The sequence below is a fragment of the Gnatocerus cornutus genome, chromosome 6 (assembly GCF_029298725.1).
Source record: "Gnatocerus cornutus isolate USDA-ARS CGAHR chromosome 6, icGnaCorn1.1, whole genome shotgun sequence".
NCBI lineage: Eukaryota > Metazoa > Arthropoda > Insecta > Coleoptera > Tenebrionidae > Gnatocerus > Gnatocerus cornutus.
The window spans coordinates 9,923,920-9,941,660 of record NC_142238.1 but is presented as its reverse complement, the minus strand read 5'-3'; the positions used below and the strand labels follow the sequence as shown (position 1 = coordinate 9,941,660).

The following is a 17,741-nucleotide window of genomic DNA, read 5'->3' as shown; positions in this document are numbered from 1 at the left end:
ACGGATTTATTTTGCTGGAAATAAAGTTCACCTGGTGGGCGTATTTCAGAACAAAATGGTGCGGTCTTTCACTCATAAATTGCGTCTGAAATTCATGTTTTTGTAATAGGAGGGTCGGGCATCAGTTATTGCACTTTTACTTTTCGACTCAGTCCAAAACCGGAATTAATCTGCTAAATGCGCAAGCTGTTCCGAGCAAACTACTTTTTTATTTCATCGTTCTGTTGCTCCACGGCGACACCTATTAAAGATGAGAAGGGTTATAAATTGACGAAAGAGAATCTAGTTAAGTGCTTCAGATAGGATCTCAGCTTCTATTCTACAAAACTTGTTGCAGACGTTGAGATAAGGAGCAGAAAAGGACGCATCCAGTTTTAATATGATGTGGTTCAGTGGAGCTCACTGTTTGCTACAGATAGGAGACATGATTGACACAGTTATAACAACATAAGCTTGGTTAGAAGAGATTCCCATTTAGTACTGTTTACTTACTACTCCGAGGGACATCTCGAGTTCTATTGTGCATTAAAATCGATAAATGTGACTCAATTGTGGCGGAAAGTAAACAGCTAGTGCGTGGAAATCATATTCAGAACGGATGAAATGAGAAAGGAGAGCGAATTGGAAAGGTGACAACTTGTTTTAAACGAGTGACAATAAAGCTCCGAGCGAACATCCAAATACTAGTTAGATATCCTGAAATTAGTTGGCGATAATTTTCGACCAAAAGTAGAAGGAAAACTTTATCGAAACGTGGGTCGACACATTACCTCCTCAGGGAGCTTTGCTCAAGCGATAGAACTAAAAGATGCTCTTAATATCGGATAACTCGATTTTACTTCCGGGCGAAAATGGTTTTAAGCACAGATTTGTCCAGCGTTTTCTACCCTTATTGAAAAGTAATTGTTCACCATCTTCCAAAATACAATTTGAAAATAGAGTGAATGTACGATAGTACAGGCTTCTTTTAATCCGCTTTGATAAAGAACCTGAAAGCACCAAGACAAGCATTTGTTTCCTCGGAGAGATTAACTATATCCGTTATCCCGAAATAGCGTATGGACAAACCACCATCTTTAATCTGTCAAGTTTCGCAGGCAATTCCGTCTTTCTGAAGCTCAACCCCATTACAACGGTAACATCGCAGTAAAATATTTACTCAAAAGTTATACATTGCCTGGAATTTAAGATGCCACGTCAAAAGAAAGAATTTCTCTGTTTAGATAATATTAAAGAGAAAAGGGTAAAGTTCGCTTGTATAGAATTTTTATTTTTTTATTCATTTCGTTGCACGTCAAACTTAAATTGAAGTCGTCGTAGCTCCGAAAGTTGGGCGCTAGGGTCCACGTGTGATATACGACGACAATCTAATCCTGAGTGGTTCTAAACTACACGTAACCTCCCTTATCGCACATTGCGGCTAACACCCGTTTCACTATTATGGCAGGTTCCGTTCCATGCATAAATTGCGATACAAATACCTCGACTGTCATCCTTGATTATGTTCGCTGACACCAATCAGAACGTGACTAATTAATCGATATGTATTGAGCCATGCACCCTTTCGTCTGGACGACACCAATACTGAACAAATTACTATGCAAATGGATATATTATGGCGGAATTTATGGCTGAGTCGAGAGACGAATTTTTGACACCTACATCTGCGTATCAGAGCAAATATTCATTAAATTTTTTGAAAAAAATCAGGAAAAAACTGATGTGAAGTGTTTTCATATCAACGTTGTCTCGCCAAGGTAAATTACAGAAAGTTTTTATAGAAATTCGGCATCTACATGCTATTCAAAAAAATTGAAAAAGGAAACAATTCAGGAAAGGAATATTATTGAAATGACGAAAAAGTTTGTTTTTTGTTACTTACTTTAATGGAGATTTTGAACGATATTTGAAGTTTTCAGTCGAATAACGACCCTGCCATGACTGCGAATTGCCAATTGAAGTTTTTTCTTTGATCTGATGCCTTTTTACATTTGGGTACTCTGATTAAAATTTTTGAGTTTTTTCTGAATGAAAGCTAACAATAAGTTCGAATAATAAAAAAAGGCGTCAACAATCATAAGTTTGAACACATAGGTCGAATCTCTTCTTTCTCCTACATTTTTGTCTGTCACGCATACGGAATAAAACACATCTTTCCCTTTAATATTTCTATTTTTATTTCTCGTTCCCTGTTATTAACATCACAATACGTCTTCCACGTGCCATTTTAATCCTGAACGCTCACTCCGTGATCGCTTGCTCAGCTTTTCTTCACAAGAATATTCGTAACTAGTCCAACACAAACAAAATTAGTTTCAGAAATTCTCGTTACGAATAAGAAAATATTCTCACGTTAAACACATTTTTTGTTTGAGCTTGGTGAATTCTTTTAAGTGTTTCCTCGGATGGATTTCCTTGGAGAGTTGAGTGTTGACTTATCTGTTTTTTTTTCTGTCTCGTGACGTATTGAAGCTTCTGGGAAGTCGAAAAGTGAAAAATACGATTAACTCATTTTCTTGATCATGTTTCGGAGATGGTCTTTTTTTGTGGACACTATTGATTTTCAGGGTACAAAAGTAACGATCAATCCGATTAAAAACGCGTCGCGTTGGTGTTTCTTTGTACTTTTCAGCTTTAAACCCGTTGCGGATAACACATGGCGCCAAACAAAATACAAAACAACTACATAATCGTATTTTATATCCTATTGTCATGAATAAAACATGATTTTCTCGCGAATCGATTTACTGCCGGCACAGATCATGAGTACTAATCATTTAATTTAATGCATTTGTAATTTGATATCCTCAGTGTTTTATATTCTTGTAGCTTGAGAAAATAGAATTATCGATCCGAAAGCAATAAGAGAATGAAGCCGTTAAACGTTTCATAAAGTATTTTCTTTGGTCGTTTGGTTTTATCGACGATAGACAATTTGTACTCTAATGCAGTTTAAATGTCGAGTGCCGAAAATAAAGAACGAACGAAAATTTGGAGTAACGAGATTTATTTCGCGCGAGTGAAAATGTTTTCGTGCGTTCAATCCGGGCCTTTAAAAGTAATGTTTGATTTATTGATCAATTAGCTAATTCCAAACTGTCTCCTCTAGTTGTAGTCCTTTTGTGTTGATCTTCCAGAAATGGAGACTTTTACGTGTGAAGAAATAAGAGGATTTTCTTGTTAGTTCGTAAACTTTCACGAAAAGATTGAAACTCGAACACTTGACAAATCTTACTTCTTTATAAAGATAAATTCGCCTTACGAAGTGTACCGAAAACCAAGTATCATTAAAGCGAGGTTTTTAATCAAACAATAAAGCGGATTGTAACTTCAAACCAAAAAAATACTAATTTATAACATGAAAAATTTAAATGATTACTAGTTCACCATTTGTCGGATCTTTTTTAATTACGATTGAATGATTGAATAATTTTAATTGTGGAGCAACAGATTCGGTTTTTTGCATTCTTTGACGTCGTGCAATGTTCAGACAAACTGATAGCCACAATAATATCGATTCATTTTATTAAATCTTTTTTTACTTCTGTCCATTATCTCGTAAAGATAACCATTTAACGTATTGTGTCCAAATAACTGCATTGGTTTTACAAAAAGTGTTAACAATGGAGAAGTGCACTGAACCTTCTAAAAAGCTTGAAGAAGCTCAAGCTCAGCTCGACGAAGTGACGAATATCATGCAAGATAATGTAGACAAATTTATTCAACGCCAAGTTGATTTGAAAGAACTAAAAATCAGAGCCATCAAACTACATGAAGCTGGGAAAAATTTTGAACACAGAACCCGGAAACTCGAATCAAAGTGGTGGAAAAATGTGGCAGTGATATTTTATGTGACTGCCATGGGTTTCGTGTTTTTAGGTGCTTGTGTGGTACTTGTCGTTATGGCAAATGAAGAAAACTCCGGAAGCGACAATGCAACCAGAATCAAAAGTAGTATCGAATCAAAATAGTGTCTAGAGCTTTAGTACTTTATCTAAAATTAATAAACAACTTTTGAGCTGTGAATCTGTTTTATTTTTCATCTTGGAATATTATTAACACGCTGTTGTATTTTACGGTTTGTTAAAAGAGCACATTTTTCTAGTCCCATTAAAAATCGAGTTAGCTCATTTTTGTAAACAACTTTTACTTTAAACGCACATGTACTCCACGCACCATCGCGTTAAAAAATCCGTGTGACTGAAATTGCTTTTATGTAATAATAAACAATTGTAGTGATTTTTTAATAGAAGAAAAAGATTAAATATGTTGCATAATACAATTTAATTACTCATGACTTGCACATTTTAGGTAATTTCGGACTATTGCAAACGTCGCCAGCAAAACCGACCCTTTTCCCACATTGTAATGGATTTGCATCAAGAGGCAATGGCGTCCGTCGAACTCTCCCTTGATACTCCTTGGGGACCTCCCGCGATGCCAGAGCTGCGTCCTCGAACTCGAAACAGGTAAACAATCTCAGAAGACTAATTTAAAATGAATTAAGCTATTCCGAGCGAGAACATCCCAACTGTTTCTGAATACATCTCCTTGAAAACAAATTCCGCAATATTATTGTAATTTCGCTGTCTAGCTCGTCGTGTATTATTGCGTACTTACATTATTAGTTAATTGAGGTGAATTATAATTAATAACTTGCAAATTCTATCGTTGAGAGTCATCAAGATGTTCTCATTGCTGCCGCCCATCTTGATTTCATTGTCTCTCTAAGATACTTCTCGTCATTATATTTTAATAGTAAGTGTCGCATTTTGTTTTCCAGAAGCGAGTCAACTCCGGAAGGTATCGGCACGATTCCCCGCCGCTGGATCAATTTAACCCGCACTTACGACGCTGCCCCCAAGCTGACCAGGGAAGCTAGCACCAGCATGGAGGACCTTTCCTTTGTCGTTTCTGCCGCCCCCGGGTCTCTTGTGCGTCCCAAGTCAATGTGCGTACCCGACGCACGATACTTCAAAGACTTTGAAACAAAAAGTGCCAACGAACAGCGACCTGACATTAGAAAATTGAGAGTTCGGAGGAATCCAGTGCATAGAGCGGCATCGAGGCTTTATCGTGCCAACGTCGATCTTCCAGTAGATTCCAGAGAGTGCGTTGGACCGGAGTTTGTAGTGAGGGCGTCTTTGCCGGGAAAGCAGATTTGTATGCCGGATTTCAAAGGACAAGTCAAGAAACACGTCATTGTTATAATGCTGAATGGACAAAAACTGGATGTCCTGTGCAATCCGAATTCCACAACGGCAGGTCAACTGTTTGAGGTATGCGGTCGATGGAATTGTTCTATGGGAATTAATTGCTTCTATTTGCTTGATAAATAACCATGGCGATGAGCCAAAGTATGGGGGAGAGCGGTGATGGGAATGTGGAGGGCGTGATTGGGGTTTTTGCTATCTGCAAATAAAATAAAATAGAGCGCCGCTGTTTTTCTGAGCGCGTTTGTCGGTGGTGTAAAAGCTGTAGATCAACCAAGGATGACTGATTTTTTGCTTTGTCTTAAAGTTTCTTACTCGTGCACAGAAATTAAAGTTAATGGATCTTAGAGTTTATGTTGTCAACTTTAATTTTAGAATCTAATTTGAATTTAATGTTAAGGTAGCTAAAAATGACTGATTCGATAAACAGACCACTTCTTCAAACCCAGCCTTGAATTGATGATAAAATAATGGTCATTGCAGTGATAGTGAGTTTTTCCAAAAATTTTCATTAAAACTAATATAAAAACCCACCCCGCTGGAATTTGAATATTTTCTGACAAAGTTGTCATATTTAATCATTAATTAAAGTGTTTAAATTATTATATTAGAATTTTGATCACGGCACGGAAAAATTAATGGCCGTAAAGAAAGAACGCTAAAGAAACGTTGAGCTGAAACCTGTCAGTGACGTTTATGCCTACATTTCGCTGCATAACTATCCACATTATCGACACTCGCAATGCTGTCTAATTGTTGGCTTCTCACTAAAAGCACTCTTCATTGTAATAAAGTGAATTAAGGACTTTGCTTTCAGTTAATTTGCTAGAATGCAACACCTCCTTTCAGTTATGTGCTGCTATGAAAACCGTCATTGTTCTGTCAATAAATAATGCAAGCAACTGAATTACATTAATATTGATCGGGCCATATAACTAATAATACATTCGTGGAAACTACGTTATTCGGGTTTGTTTTCAAATAAAACAAATATTGAAAAGTAAAATTAATAATACTGAATCTACATGAAGCGTGTTCGGAATAATCCATTTCGTATCCGATCAAATTTAATGTTATTTAGTCATTCTGTAACAAAATATGTTGCGTAACTAAGTAACTATATCTGTTTTGTCAAATTACACGCAAATATTCATAATCACCGATCAACAATAAAGCTAACAAGTGCGTTATTTCATTCATTTTTTTTAGGATTTTTAGAGAAATGTTTACCACTCCCTGATTTCAGACTACTTCAATTTTCATGTAATGATAACGACCTCCATTCCACTCATTGTGTTTTTTTCCCCAGCATTACACGAACAACTCTATTGCAATTGTCTTAATTTCAGGCTATAATTCAAAAGGAGCACATCGAAGAGAATTTCATGCTTGGTCTTTCAGCTCTAATTGCCGGCGATTTCGTTTTTCTGCCTTCAGACACTAGAATCTGCAAGGCTGTGCAACCTGGAAGTTCCCAAAACGCAGCCCTCACGTTATTCATGCGCGTTCGATTCTTCTTGCCGAGTCTTCGCGGTATCAGAGGACCACAAGCTCGCCATTTGCTTTACCTTCAATTGAGAAGATCAATTTTAGAACACCAATTGCCATGTTCATTTACTCAGTTGTTTGAACTAGACGGATTGGCTTTGCAAGCCGAGTTTGGTGATTATAGTGAACGCGAACATGGAACTAGAGACTATTTTTTACTAGAACATTATGTTCCGGACACCATGTCGTGTGCTGTGGATGACCAGTACGCGCTGAGACAAGAACTGATTCGCTCGCATGTTGCTAAAAAGGGAATGGGTGTTGAGAAGGCTGAACAAGATTTTATTATTCTTGCACAGAGTTTACCGCACTATGGGGGACATTTCTACACGGCTACTTGGGTAAATAATTAATTGAAAGTGACAATGCTAAAATGCATTTTTCAGATGTTAAAAGACAATAATCATAAAGACGTCTGGCTCTACATAAGCGCCCAAGGAATCAATCTGTACGAGCGTGACAGATCGGCAAGCACCTGTGGACCACAACTCTATGAAATGTTTGAATGGAGGAGCATTCAAACGCTTTGTTACAGCAAACAATATTTATGTATTCTTCCACATTCAAAAACCTTGCATTCATCGAAACTCAAAAAGTACAAGCTAAGAATGGACCACAAAAAGTAAGACAATGAATTTATTCGAACTTTTTTTATTATCCTTGTAGGAGCTACTTTACGTTTCGTCTCGCTTCATTACACCATCAGTTCTTCCTGCGTTTACGCACCGAGTACACATCCCTTCAAACTCTTTCGCAACAGTTCGGAATTCCTCTAAAAGACATAAAAAATGAAACCAATTCTTTATGTAAGTTAGAGGCTTTGACGAATTCTTGTTTTTTGGACCAAGGTACCGTAAACGCGGAAACTGAGTTTAAGATTGAATTCCGCGCTTCTTCGAAATGCAGCAACAAAGCCGCCTTAATGGAGCCGAAATGTCGAAGAGCGAAAAGTATTCACGATTTTGGAAGTATGAACGAGGAAATAAACGAAGACTGTCAAAATAAAGAAAACGAACAGCCTACAGAACGGAAGAGTTCTGGATTAGTACTTGACAGCTGCTATCTCTCGGGACTCGGAACCGTCAATCCTGATAAACGAAGAGGCGTGAAAATGGGTACTCGCATGTTCAGTAATCTTGGAACGAGAGTATCGAGATCAATGGAAGCGATGAACGCAGCTTCCGAGTATCTTGAAGAGATGTCTCTTCAGTCGGTGTCATTACATTGCAGCTCGACGTCGATTTCTACAGAGCGGGTGCCATCGAACGAGGCTTACATTATCGGTAGTTACAGGGAGTTGGTGTGTGTCTTGACTAAAACATTTTTTACAGATTCTTCGGTTAAGTCTTGCAGCAACCATTTTCTCCCGGATTTTCAAGAGAGTTTGAGCGAGACTTTGTTGGAGAAATTCAACAATATTTCCTTCGCGGAAGAGCGTATTTTATCGAGTGTAAGCATCGAGCGAGATCCTACAGGCAGCTTGGGAATCCAAATCACAGAAGGCTCTGATGGCAACGTGTACATACAGTCGGTTATTCTAGGGGGCCCTGCACACCTCTCTGGATCTATTCTAAGTGGTGATCAAGTTGTTGCTGTTGATGGGCGCAGTCTTTTGGGGCTGCCATACAATAACGCGTTGAATTTACTAACAAATACCGGGCAGAAAGTTGATTTTGTGTTATCAAGAGTGGCGCCATCTCGACGGAACTTGCACTCACAATCAACCTTAAGAGTCGGCGACACAGATCTGAGGAGTAAATTAAACTTATCGAACATTTCAGAATCACATTTGAAAACGCTGCGTTTGGAAAATACGATGAACAAACTGAAACGCTTGTCTTATCCCAATAATAACACAAATTCGTCGGTGGTTCACAGATTTCTATACAGCGACACCATGAGCAGCCCGGTGGAAAAACATGTAACCGAAAGTTGTTTGGATATTTCTAATTTTCATAAATACGGTGCTACTGCTACTTCGGAAGTCCCATATCATAAACATATCCGTTACGAAATCGAACCTGAAAGCGAACATTTAATGTCAAAAAAGAAACTACCTTCCAGTCAAATTCACGGTACAAGTTTAAACAGGAACATTTCTAAATCTTGTAATCATATTGGTTCGGACAAAGCCATCGTAGTTGATATGATACCGAAAGAAACAGATTTTCGGTCTCTGGATAGAAAAGTTTGTTGTAATAAGGAAGATGCGAATAAAGCTACTATACCGCCTATTGCACTACCTCGAAGTTTAGGACTTAGTCGAAAATGGAGGGGACCTGTTAGGTACCCAGTCACACCAATAAAAAAGACCGTAGATAAAACGGGCGATTTTTCCAACTCGGAAGACGAGCAGGTGTTTATTTGATGCAGAAATCGCGTACCTGAATTACTATAGTCGTCAGGTGGTATTTTCTAGTATTGATAGTTCAAGTAGAGAGTTATTTGGAGGTTTAGAAGATCGGGAGGAACTCAAAGGGATGCACAGGTACACATTCTAAATTTAGAAGATCGTTATATTTTTGTGATAATTTTTGACAAAAATATTGTAGAAGCTGCTTTTTCTCAGTGTGGTTCTAACATAGATAATTTCAATTTTATTTATAATTTCGTTTAAATTAAAAAATATTGGAAAAGAGAGAAAAGGCATTATCGCAGTGCGTGTATGTCAACTTCTTTCTGTTATCAAAATGTCGAAGAATCCCTCCCGACATCACAGGGCAATTTGCCCAAGCAACAAGCCTAAAAAGTCGAAACCACAGCTAGTGAAAAGCACATCTCGCGAAGAACCTTTAATCGAATTTCCACACTTCCTGCGAATTATCGGGCCCAAACACATAAAAATTTTGATGCAGTTCGTACCAAGTGCAGTCGCATACAGTGTCACATCTCTTATTTTGGTGACTTACATGAGTGAATGGCGGGCAGTTCTGCAATTTCTTCCTTTTTACAACGGTAAATATGCAGATGAAAAAAGTACAAAGTAAGAAGAGGTTGAGGAGGAGACAACATAATCAAAATGATTGTTCCAATTATCAAAATTTTGTTAAAATAAATGACTAAAGCGTCGCATTGTGATATTAGAAATAAAATTTCGATTTGGATTCAGTGAGTGTCAGAAAGACCAATGAAATATGATATATTTCAAAAAGTTAGAGCTTCCGTAGTTAAATGTCAAGTGCCGAAGTCATAATTGTAACTAATCTGTGTTAAATTGTATCTGTTTGGGACAAGATGAGGTGCATTGGTCAATTTTTAGAGACTGTATAGTGCACAATTATTTTTTTGTGTTGTGTTGATGTTCCAAGTTCCCAGCAAAACTGTAAATATTGTTCATTCAAACACCTGCTAACGAGTGATCTTATAAGCGTCTAGTTTTAAGATTAGTTCATTTGTAAATATGTCATTTTTACTTTTTCTTATTTAATGTGACTCGATAATAATACTTACAATAAAACTAGAGGGAAAGGAGGGTTATTAACTCTTTTTTTTCTAACACATGAAACTTGGGAAGTTTTTCATTGGATTATTCACTTCACCCTCCTTTATCTTTGAGTGTTTCTTGTCACCATATTTGTGATGCTATGTTAGTTAGGATGCTATTTAGTAAGGCCATTGTACGACTGTGCCTAAACGTAATTTTATAACAGTCTGATTATCACAACTGACAAATTACTGCATTAGTATTATGTTAGATTAAGCATATTGTACTGACCATGTTAGAATAAAGGAGATACAACTGATTTATTTTTTTTCACTAGTTTTTTACCAATTGCCACCCTAAATGCTTCTGACACGTTTGACGATGTAGAAAATTAGCTTCCATTTACTTGATAAATCGAAAACATTGTCTGAAGGGCGGAAATGACGAAAAAATGAAATTTCTTAAAACCGCAGTCGGTTGTTTAAAAAACGACATTGAATTAAATCTTGAGTTTTCAGATTGATTCCAACGAAATCCTGAAGTAAACAAAACGATTTATTGCCTCTAAAGTTTCAGGTCATAACTTCACATCTTTGATTAGTCTTTTAATTCAACCATGACAAATAGTCTTTGAAAGGTGGAACTATAAAAGCAGATCAATATCATGAAAGCGGAAAACCTGCATTCAAAGTTTGCTTATCAAAAGCGAGCAAGATGAAAAGATATCGGTCGGGTTTGTAGGCGATTCACGCAGCACACCCTTTCATCAAAGAGTGTGAAATGAAATTTGTGTACTGATTTTGGCACGAAGATGCCGTTATAGTGTCTCGAAATTTAAGTTAGTATTTGTAATTTAATGCGTAGACAAATTTAGGTTGAGACTTGAGGTCCTAATGGATTTGCAGGGGCGGAATTATCTCTAACATTAATTCTAATGAGCAAAGTTTGGATGGTACAAAGCCCCGAAGGGAACTGTTATTTTTTTAAATCTGACAGGTCATGAACAAAGGAAACTACTTTAGGGAAGATCGGTTGACAGGTGGCGGTTGAAAAATTAACGGCACTCTTGAGGAAGGTCGAATTTTTAGATGTGTTTTTTGTAATCAAAGTAGACGACGTAAATCTCTTATAAATAATTCAGTGAGTTAGATCTTCGCTTTGATGAAAAGCACAAAAGCAAAATAATGGATATTTGTTCACGTTTTTATGAAGGTGAATTACCACACTCTTCAACAAGAAAAAAGAAAATTCGTTCGTGATTTACCACATATGGGTTATTTGCCAAGTTGCAAGTTCTGCACAAATACAAATAAAATTACGCAACCCGACTCTTGTTTTGCACAATCTTGTGTGCTTCTTGCAAATATTATATGAGAAGTTATTGAACTAAGCAATAAATCTTTCAGTTAGTTAGTGTTGCTACTTGAGCTCAGTAACATTCGCAGTGTAGACGTGTCTACACTACACATTTTAATTAATTAACGGGCTGAAAATGTATCACATAAGAATGCTGAAAGCGTAGAATATGCACCGTCATGTTCTCTTGAAATGATCTAGAGGAGAATCCTAGTTTGAAGACCATCAACAACAGTAGCAGCTATTGATAGGTAAACATTTATTTTACGGATGTTCAAAAAAAAATTACCTTTAAAACCAAATCGCTTGTTGCCCGGCGCATTCACCATTTTTATCACAAATTTAATGTTGTCGACACGTTTGTCTAACAATAAAATCTTTTATGTCTACATTACTTCCAATCGACTTTTAACTTTTGACAATAAATTACATTTCTGATCTTTTAGGCTAAAATTGCAGGAATATTGGGAAGATTTGATTCCCAAAAGACAGGATTTCCAAGAACATTATATCCTATTATATCGATGCGTGTTTGTTATTATTTCGTATTGATTGAAAATCGACGTCTATCTCATGTTGGCCGGATTTTTACGTTCCCACAGCTGTACATTGCTAAATCCACAAAGCGTCGATGTCAATTGAATTAGATGGCAGGAAACGTTTTGTAGGAAAAACGCATGGGACGTCAACACAACACGCTATCTTGAAACCCCAGCACTGAAAATTTTATAAATAAAAACCAATTTGGACCGGAAGCTCGGTAGAATTTAAGGTCCCTCGAAATTGGTTGTTGTTCTTCCACTTTTTAATAAATTCGCAGTATTGGAAATTGCCACGTTCTAATAGCTGCCAAATCGAGGATTTAGTAGCCCGACAAACTAAAATTTTAACACCGTCGGCGAAATAAAGTGTGAAATAGTTGTAGGTAAAACCCAGCCGGCGCCCGGTGTATCGACCGGAATCGCTCCGGAAACCCGGAATTTTGTCATAGTCCCATGTAACAATACATAAAAAATAAACCGAAAAACTTCCGATGGAATCGTGGAGAATCCGTTTAGATATTTACTTTTCTCTCATGAAAAGTTTGGATACTAAATTTTGATGCTCGTGGGAAGAAATCAATTCTCCATGACAAAAAGAGAATATTGAATCGTCTTGATCGGGTTAGGTTTTGGAATTTTATTTTTCCAGCGGAATATGTAAAGGTCTAATTTATAAACTCGCTTATTTAGTTGATGAGAATTTAAAAAGCATCTATATTCAAATAGGCTTTTTAAGAAGCAATAAAGTCGAAGGCTGTGCTGAAACTTCGATTACGAAGCAAATTGTCTGGAATAACCCAAATTGATACGAAATTTACGTGAAGCCTATGAAAATTGTGCAAGACGTCGCGATGATGTATTACTTAGTGTGAACTTGAGGGCGTTTTTTTGTTACGAACTATTTACGGTAAACCTCCTGCGAGCTAAACACTTAACAGTAGTGAGCACAAAAACTAACTAAATTATTAGAACGAGCTTTAGTCAAAGTCAAAAAAAAAATCAAACATAGTTTTTTTACAGCTGGAAAGTTTGAGTAGTTTAACTTCATATTAGCCGACGTAAAATGAAACACAACTTTCAGCACTTTGATGCATAATTGCTTATTTCGTTTAAACTTTTGGTTTAACCTGCTCAGGAAACATTCATTTTTAATTTATTTTCATTTCTGTGTTAAGGAAGCAAAGGGAACTGCATTAATAGTAATTATTTCCCTTTGACCTCGACTAACTGTTGACAGTTCTTCATCACAATTAACTCGACGCTTAGCAAAATATACATAAATATCTTTGTCATCATTAATATTATTTTGAAATCCACGAATGAGGTCTAATTGGATAGAGACATAAGTCTTAATGATGTGGGTCACTGTTTTACACGAAACTATATTGTTTTTAAAATCCATCTTGGACAATTGCCGAAACCTTGAAAATTGAAAATACCCTGAAAAAATCGTGGCCCGGTTACACAACAAAAATCCACGAGTAATTCTTTATTCTTTTTAAATGAAACAAATAGAATCAATTCAAAAAACAAACTGGCAGTTCTGCGAAAGTGACGTTTTCGCTTGGATGCCAACAATCAGATTCTCAACAAGTCACCACGCACATATAAACAAAATCTATTTCGAATGGAGATGCAGTGAAAATAACCGACATTACTACTTTCAACTCACATGTTGCACAACACGTTCATATGTTCGTGAACACCACCAACAAGTCATTTGATCTGTTGCCAAAATTAATTCAGTTATAGTTTGACTTTACTATGAGAAGAGTGAATTTTCTCTAACGGTTCGTAGTTTCTTCATTAATAATTTATTGAGTGAAATATCGTGAAAATGTGCTGGTATTGAAAATGAGTTTTTGTTTACGATGCTGATGATTAATGTCGCAACGCTGTGATTCAATCGATATTGTGCTAAGAAGAATATTTCCGAATGTGTTCGCTCGAACACCCGTTATTAATTAATTCAGTTTAATAAAGCAGCTCCCGTTTAAATTTTAATCTCCCCGACACATACGATTTTTAATTAAAAACAGTGTGCTAAATTCACGCTTCTGTGATGGAGAATCTAACAACGGATTTCTTTAATTCAGTCATCCGACTTCGGATTTGTTGCCTTTGTCTTGTTTTTAGTGTGAGCTCGGAGACGCTTTTATTCTAGATTTATGAACACGAAACTAAGAGAGCTTTTTTAATTTTGTAGGCGATGAAGACTTGAAATAGCGGTTTGTTAAAAATTACCAGTTACATTAATGAACGAATTTTATCGGACAATTGTTTCGTTTCCAAATTTAAATGGATTTCATTTCAATTTCTCTTATGCAATGTAAATAATTTGGCGGCGTGCCTGGAATCTGTATCACTATCAGTACACAAAATCTACGGAAGTTTTATTTGTTTTTCTATTTAAAACCCATTCTAGCCTTGGAATTGTTTGTTTTGCATACAAACTTGCATCAATTCTTATGAAAAAACAAGATTAAAATTTAGATATTTATTTATGGAGTCTGGGCTGATGATCTAAAACGATTAGATTCTGTCGTGTTGTACTTTAACACCTTGGTAGAACTGAAATAACTACAGAAAAAAATTGTTTTTTACAATAATCGAATGATTTAAGTTTAAAAAAGCGTGGAATTAATTGGCGACCTGAATGAATGTTTAATTTCAGTTTAAACATCGCATATTTTTCCGAACAAACAGATACTCAATTTTCCACTAAAATCTGCCTATATTCCATGCCACATATGAAAATCAAACAACTGGAAACTTTTATATTGAAGTACATTTTATAGAAACATAAAAAAGAGTATACTTTCATGAAATTTTCTATTCCAGAGCACATCTGTCACTTGTAGATAAAAAAAGAAGCTAACCTTCGGCTCTCATTCAAGTTGTTTGTCTGTGGGAGTCGCTCGTAAATTTGGATAAACTCCAATCTTGAAAGTCTAGTTGAGTATTCGCGGTTTTCACGAACTATCTCAAGCGAAATCATCACGTTGATTGCAACTTTTAATCCACGAAAAGTTAGCCATTCTGTTAGGGTAGTTCGAATCGATTCTTACTCAGTTATAATTAAAAGTTGTTTTCTTCACAGTGTGCCAGTTACAAGATTAATTTGATTCAGGCTGTCATAAATAAAGCCAAAAATAAATGTATTCTGGTGACATTTTTCCCTTTAGGAGATTGTTAATTGTCTCAACAGTTTACCAGTCTCGTTAATTAAAGTGAAGGAACATCCAAACAGTTTGACATATTTTATGAGGTTTTTGGTCCTTCTTCCATAAATACGCAGATTTGATCTAATTTCCAACACTGGCAAGTGTGGACAATTCCGCATCGTCAGTAACAGATTACTCCAGCTCGTTACGTTTTCACATCTGTTTTCTTGTGAAATACCTTTACTAAGTTTCGTTTTTGTTGTTCCAGTCACACAACATGAGTCTGGTGGAATCGCCTCCCTCCGGGCTCTTCCAAGAGATAATTAAATTACAATTAAAAAAGCCCAAGAACTGGAACTGGCAGTTATCCACCTCGAAATCTTCTCCCCACATTTCTTTACCAACAATCCAGCTCTTCAATTCGAAAGGACAATTGGTCCTCGAAACGAAGGACACTGGGACGGCACAACGAAGAAGTTGGCACAGTTCGAACGTTAGGAAAGAAACAACAACCACAAACGTCAAGCGAGAATATAAAGAACCAACAGACAGACATTTACAGCGATGTAGAAGCGACACATTAGAAACTGAGGCAAGGAAAAACCGCTTCGCAAACAAATTGGATTCGATAAAACGGAGAGAAAACTATAAATTAAGCAAGAGTTCAAGTGCGGTGCTAGATAATTCGATATCGAAGAACGAAGCAGATGAGAGTAGCGAAAATAGAAAATCAAGGAACTACTATGAAAATTCAATTAAAGGGGAGGGCAAAGACGTCGTGCATGAACTGAAGAAATCGAGGAGCGATGTTATTGGGCTTAAAGGTAAATGACAGTTTTCGCACGGAATTCTTAGTTAGAGGGTGCTACAGGAACATTGAAAGGGTGGAAGGTTTATATTGGAGGCGACGGGGTTAGCTCCAATTTTCAATATAATTCGCTTGAGATTTTAGCAAGGTATAACATTAATTTCACTTTAATTTCAGTAAAGCTCCCAGTACATTTTTTATATGAAGCACGCTAGAGAACGCTTTGAGCAATAAACAAAAATTTCCATCAAAATTAAAAAGTTGAAAATGTATCTTTCTTGTTTGTAATTTGTAATTTCGGACAGTTAACAGGAATGTGTTCCAAATTTCATTGTTTTTAGTTAGTCCTTAAAATTTAAATTGCTTTTTATGTGAGTGGAATTTATTAGGGATCAAGGACCACGTCATTTTTTTTTAAATCCGATCTACTAAAATTTGAGTTAGTTGTCCCAGAATTTTGGGTCGCCACTTTCCGAAATTTTATCACTGGGGCGCCAAAGGTACAATTTTTCATACAAATATTAAAACTTTTGGGTTCGTTCTGAAAATAAAAATATTATACAGCATTTTGAAATTTCGTACAGTTAATAAATCACTCAAGAGTCGTGGCACTAACACAACCAATAACAATTACTAATACAATTAATAATTGAGTTAATAATCGTAACTTCCCAACATTTTATCGTTGTAGTGCTGACACAAGTAGAAACACATTTTTGTAAACACTTTTGAAACCTTTGAGTTCGCTCAAAAATAAAAATTTCTAAAATTTGAATCTGTTGCTCCAGAACTTTGAAATTTAGTCCAGTTAATAAATAAGTTAGGAATCGTAACTTCTCAAAATTTCATCACTGTAGCGCCAACTCAACTAAAGATACTTTTTTTTATAAAATTTTGAAACTTTTGGGTTTACTCTAAAATAAATATCTTTAAAATCTGTGTCTGTTGCTCAAGAATTTTGAAATTTGGTACATTTAATAATTCATTTAAAAGTAGTAAGGTTTTCGAATTTTATCGATCTAACACAAACAAAGATACATTTTTTTATACAATTTTGATTCTTTTGGGTTCGCTTTTAAAATAAGAATTTTTAAATCTAAATCTGTTACTCCAAAATCCAATTTAAATGAGTTAAAAGAGTTAAAAGAGTCGCAACATCCCCAACTTTCTCGGCGTGGCGCTAACAAAACCAAAGATACGATTTTTTTATAAAATTTTAAAACTTTTGGGTTTGCTCTAAAAATAAATAAATTAAATTTTGAAAATTTTTGGTTTTCTTTACTGCTTCAGATCTACTAAGACAACATTTGTCTTATTTTTAAGCTCCGAAATTATGACAAGGTTACATTTTTGTTCGATTTATAAGCCAAGAGTGGTTTTGAAGACACAGTTTCGTCCATTTATTCACGTTCTAAGACTTCTGAGCAACGTTTGGGAAAATAAGCAGTAAATTTTATTTAAAAAGCAATGCCTGCGGTAGTTTTAAAACAGATTTATTTGCCACGTCTGAATTTATTCTGGAAAGCTATGTTACACTGGTCTGTATAAATTTTTGATCAACATTCTATAATAATAATTAATGTCTAACCAATAATAATTAAGGACGTGCATCGGATATAATTAAAATAAATGAATGCGGCAGTGTAAATCTAATCGATTGTTTGAATGCAACCCGTAAAAAGTATG

The 17,741-nt window shown here is 35.9% G+C and overlaps 2 protein-coding genes across 4 annotated transcripts in view; both read left to right on the top strand.

Moving 5' to 3' along the window:
• Nucleotides 1–9,129, top strand: part of LOC148172735 (FERM and PDZ domain-containing protein 2-like) — a 56,612-nt gene extending 47,483 nt beyond the window's left edge. For all 3 annotated transcript variants that reach the window (XM_088038577.1, XM_088038578.1, XM_088038579.1), the window contains 6 exons: nt 4,312–4,469; nt 4,784–5,279; nt 6,563–7,102; nt 7,148–7,383; nt 7,428–8,044; nt 8,093–9,129. In XM_088038577.1, coding sequence (XP_087894703.1) covers nt 4,312–4,469; nt 4,784–5,279; nt 6,563–7,102; nt 7,148–7,383; nt 7,428–8,044; nt 8,093–9,129 — 3,084 coding nt within the window. The remainder of the gene's footprint in view (nt 1–4,311; nt 4,470–4,783; nt 5,280–6,562; nt 7,103–7,147; nt 7,384–7,427; nt 8,045–8,092) is intronic.
• A 4,638-nt stretch (nt 9,130–13,767) lies between these two features.
• LOC148172734 (uncharacterized) overlaps nt 13,768–17,741 on the top strand; it is a 50,221-nt gene continuing 46,247 nt past the window's right edge. Inside the window, exons 1-2 of the mRNA XM_088038445.1 lie at nt 13,768–13,873; nt 15,516–16,071. Of these exons, the coding sequence (XP_087894571.1) occupies nt 15,525–16,071 (547 nt within the window). The 5' untranslated portion in view covers nt 13,768–13,873; nt 15,516–15,524. The remainder of the gene's footprint in view (nt 13,874–15,515; nt 16,072–17,741) is intronic.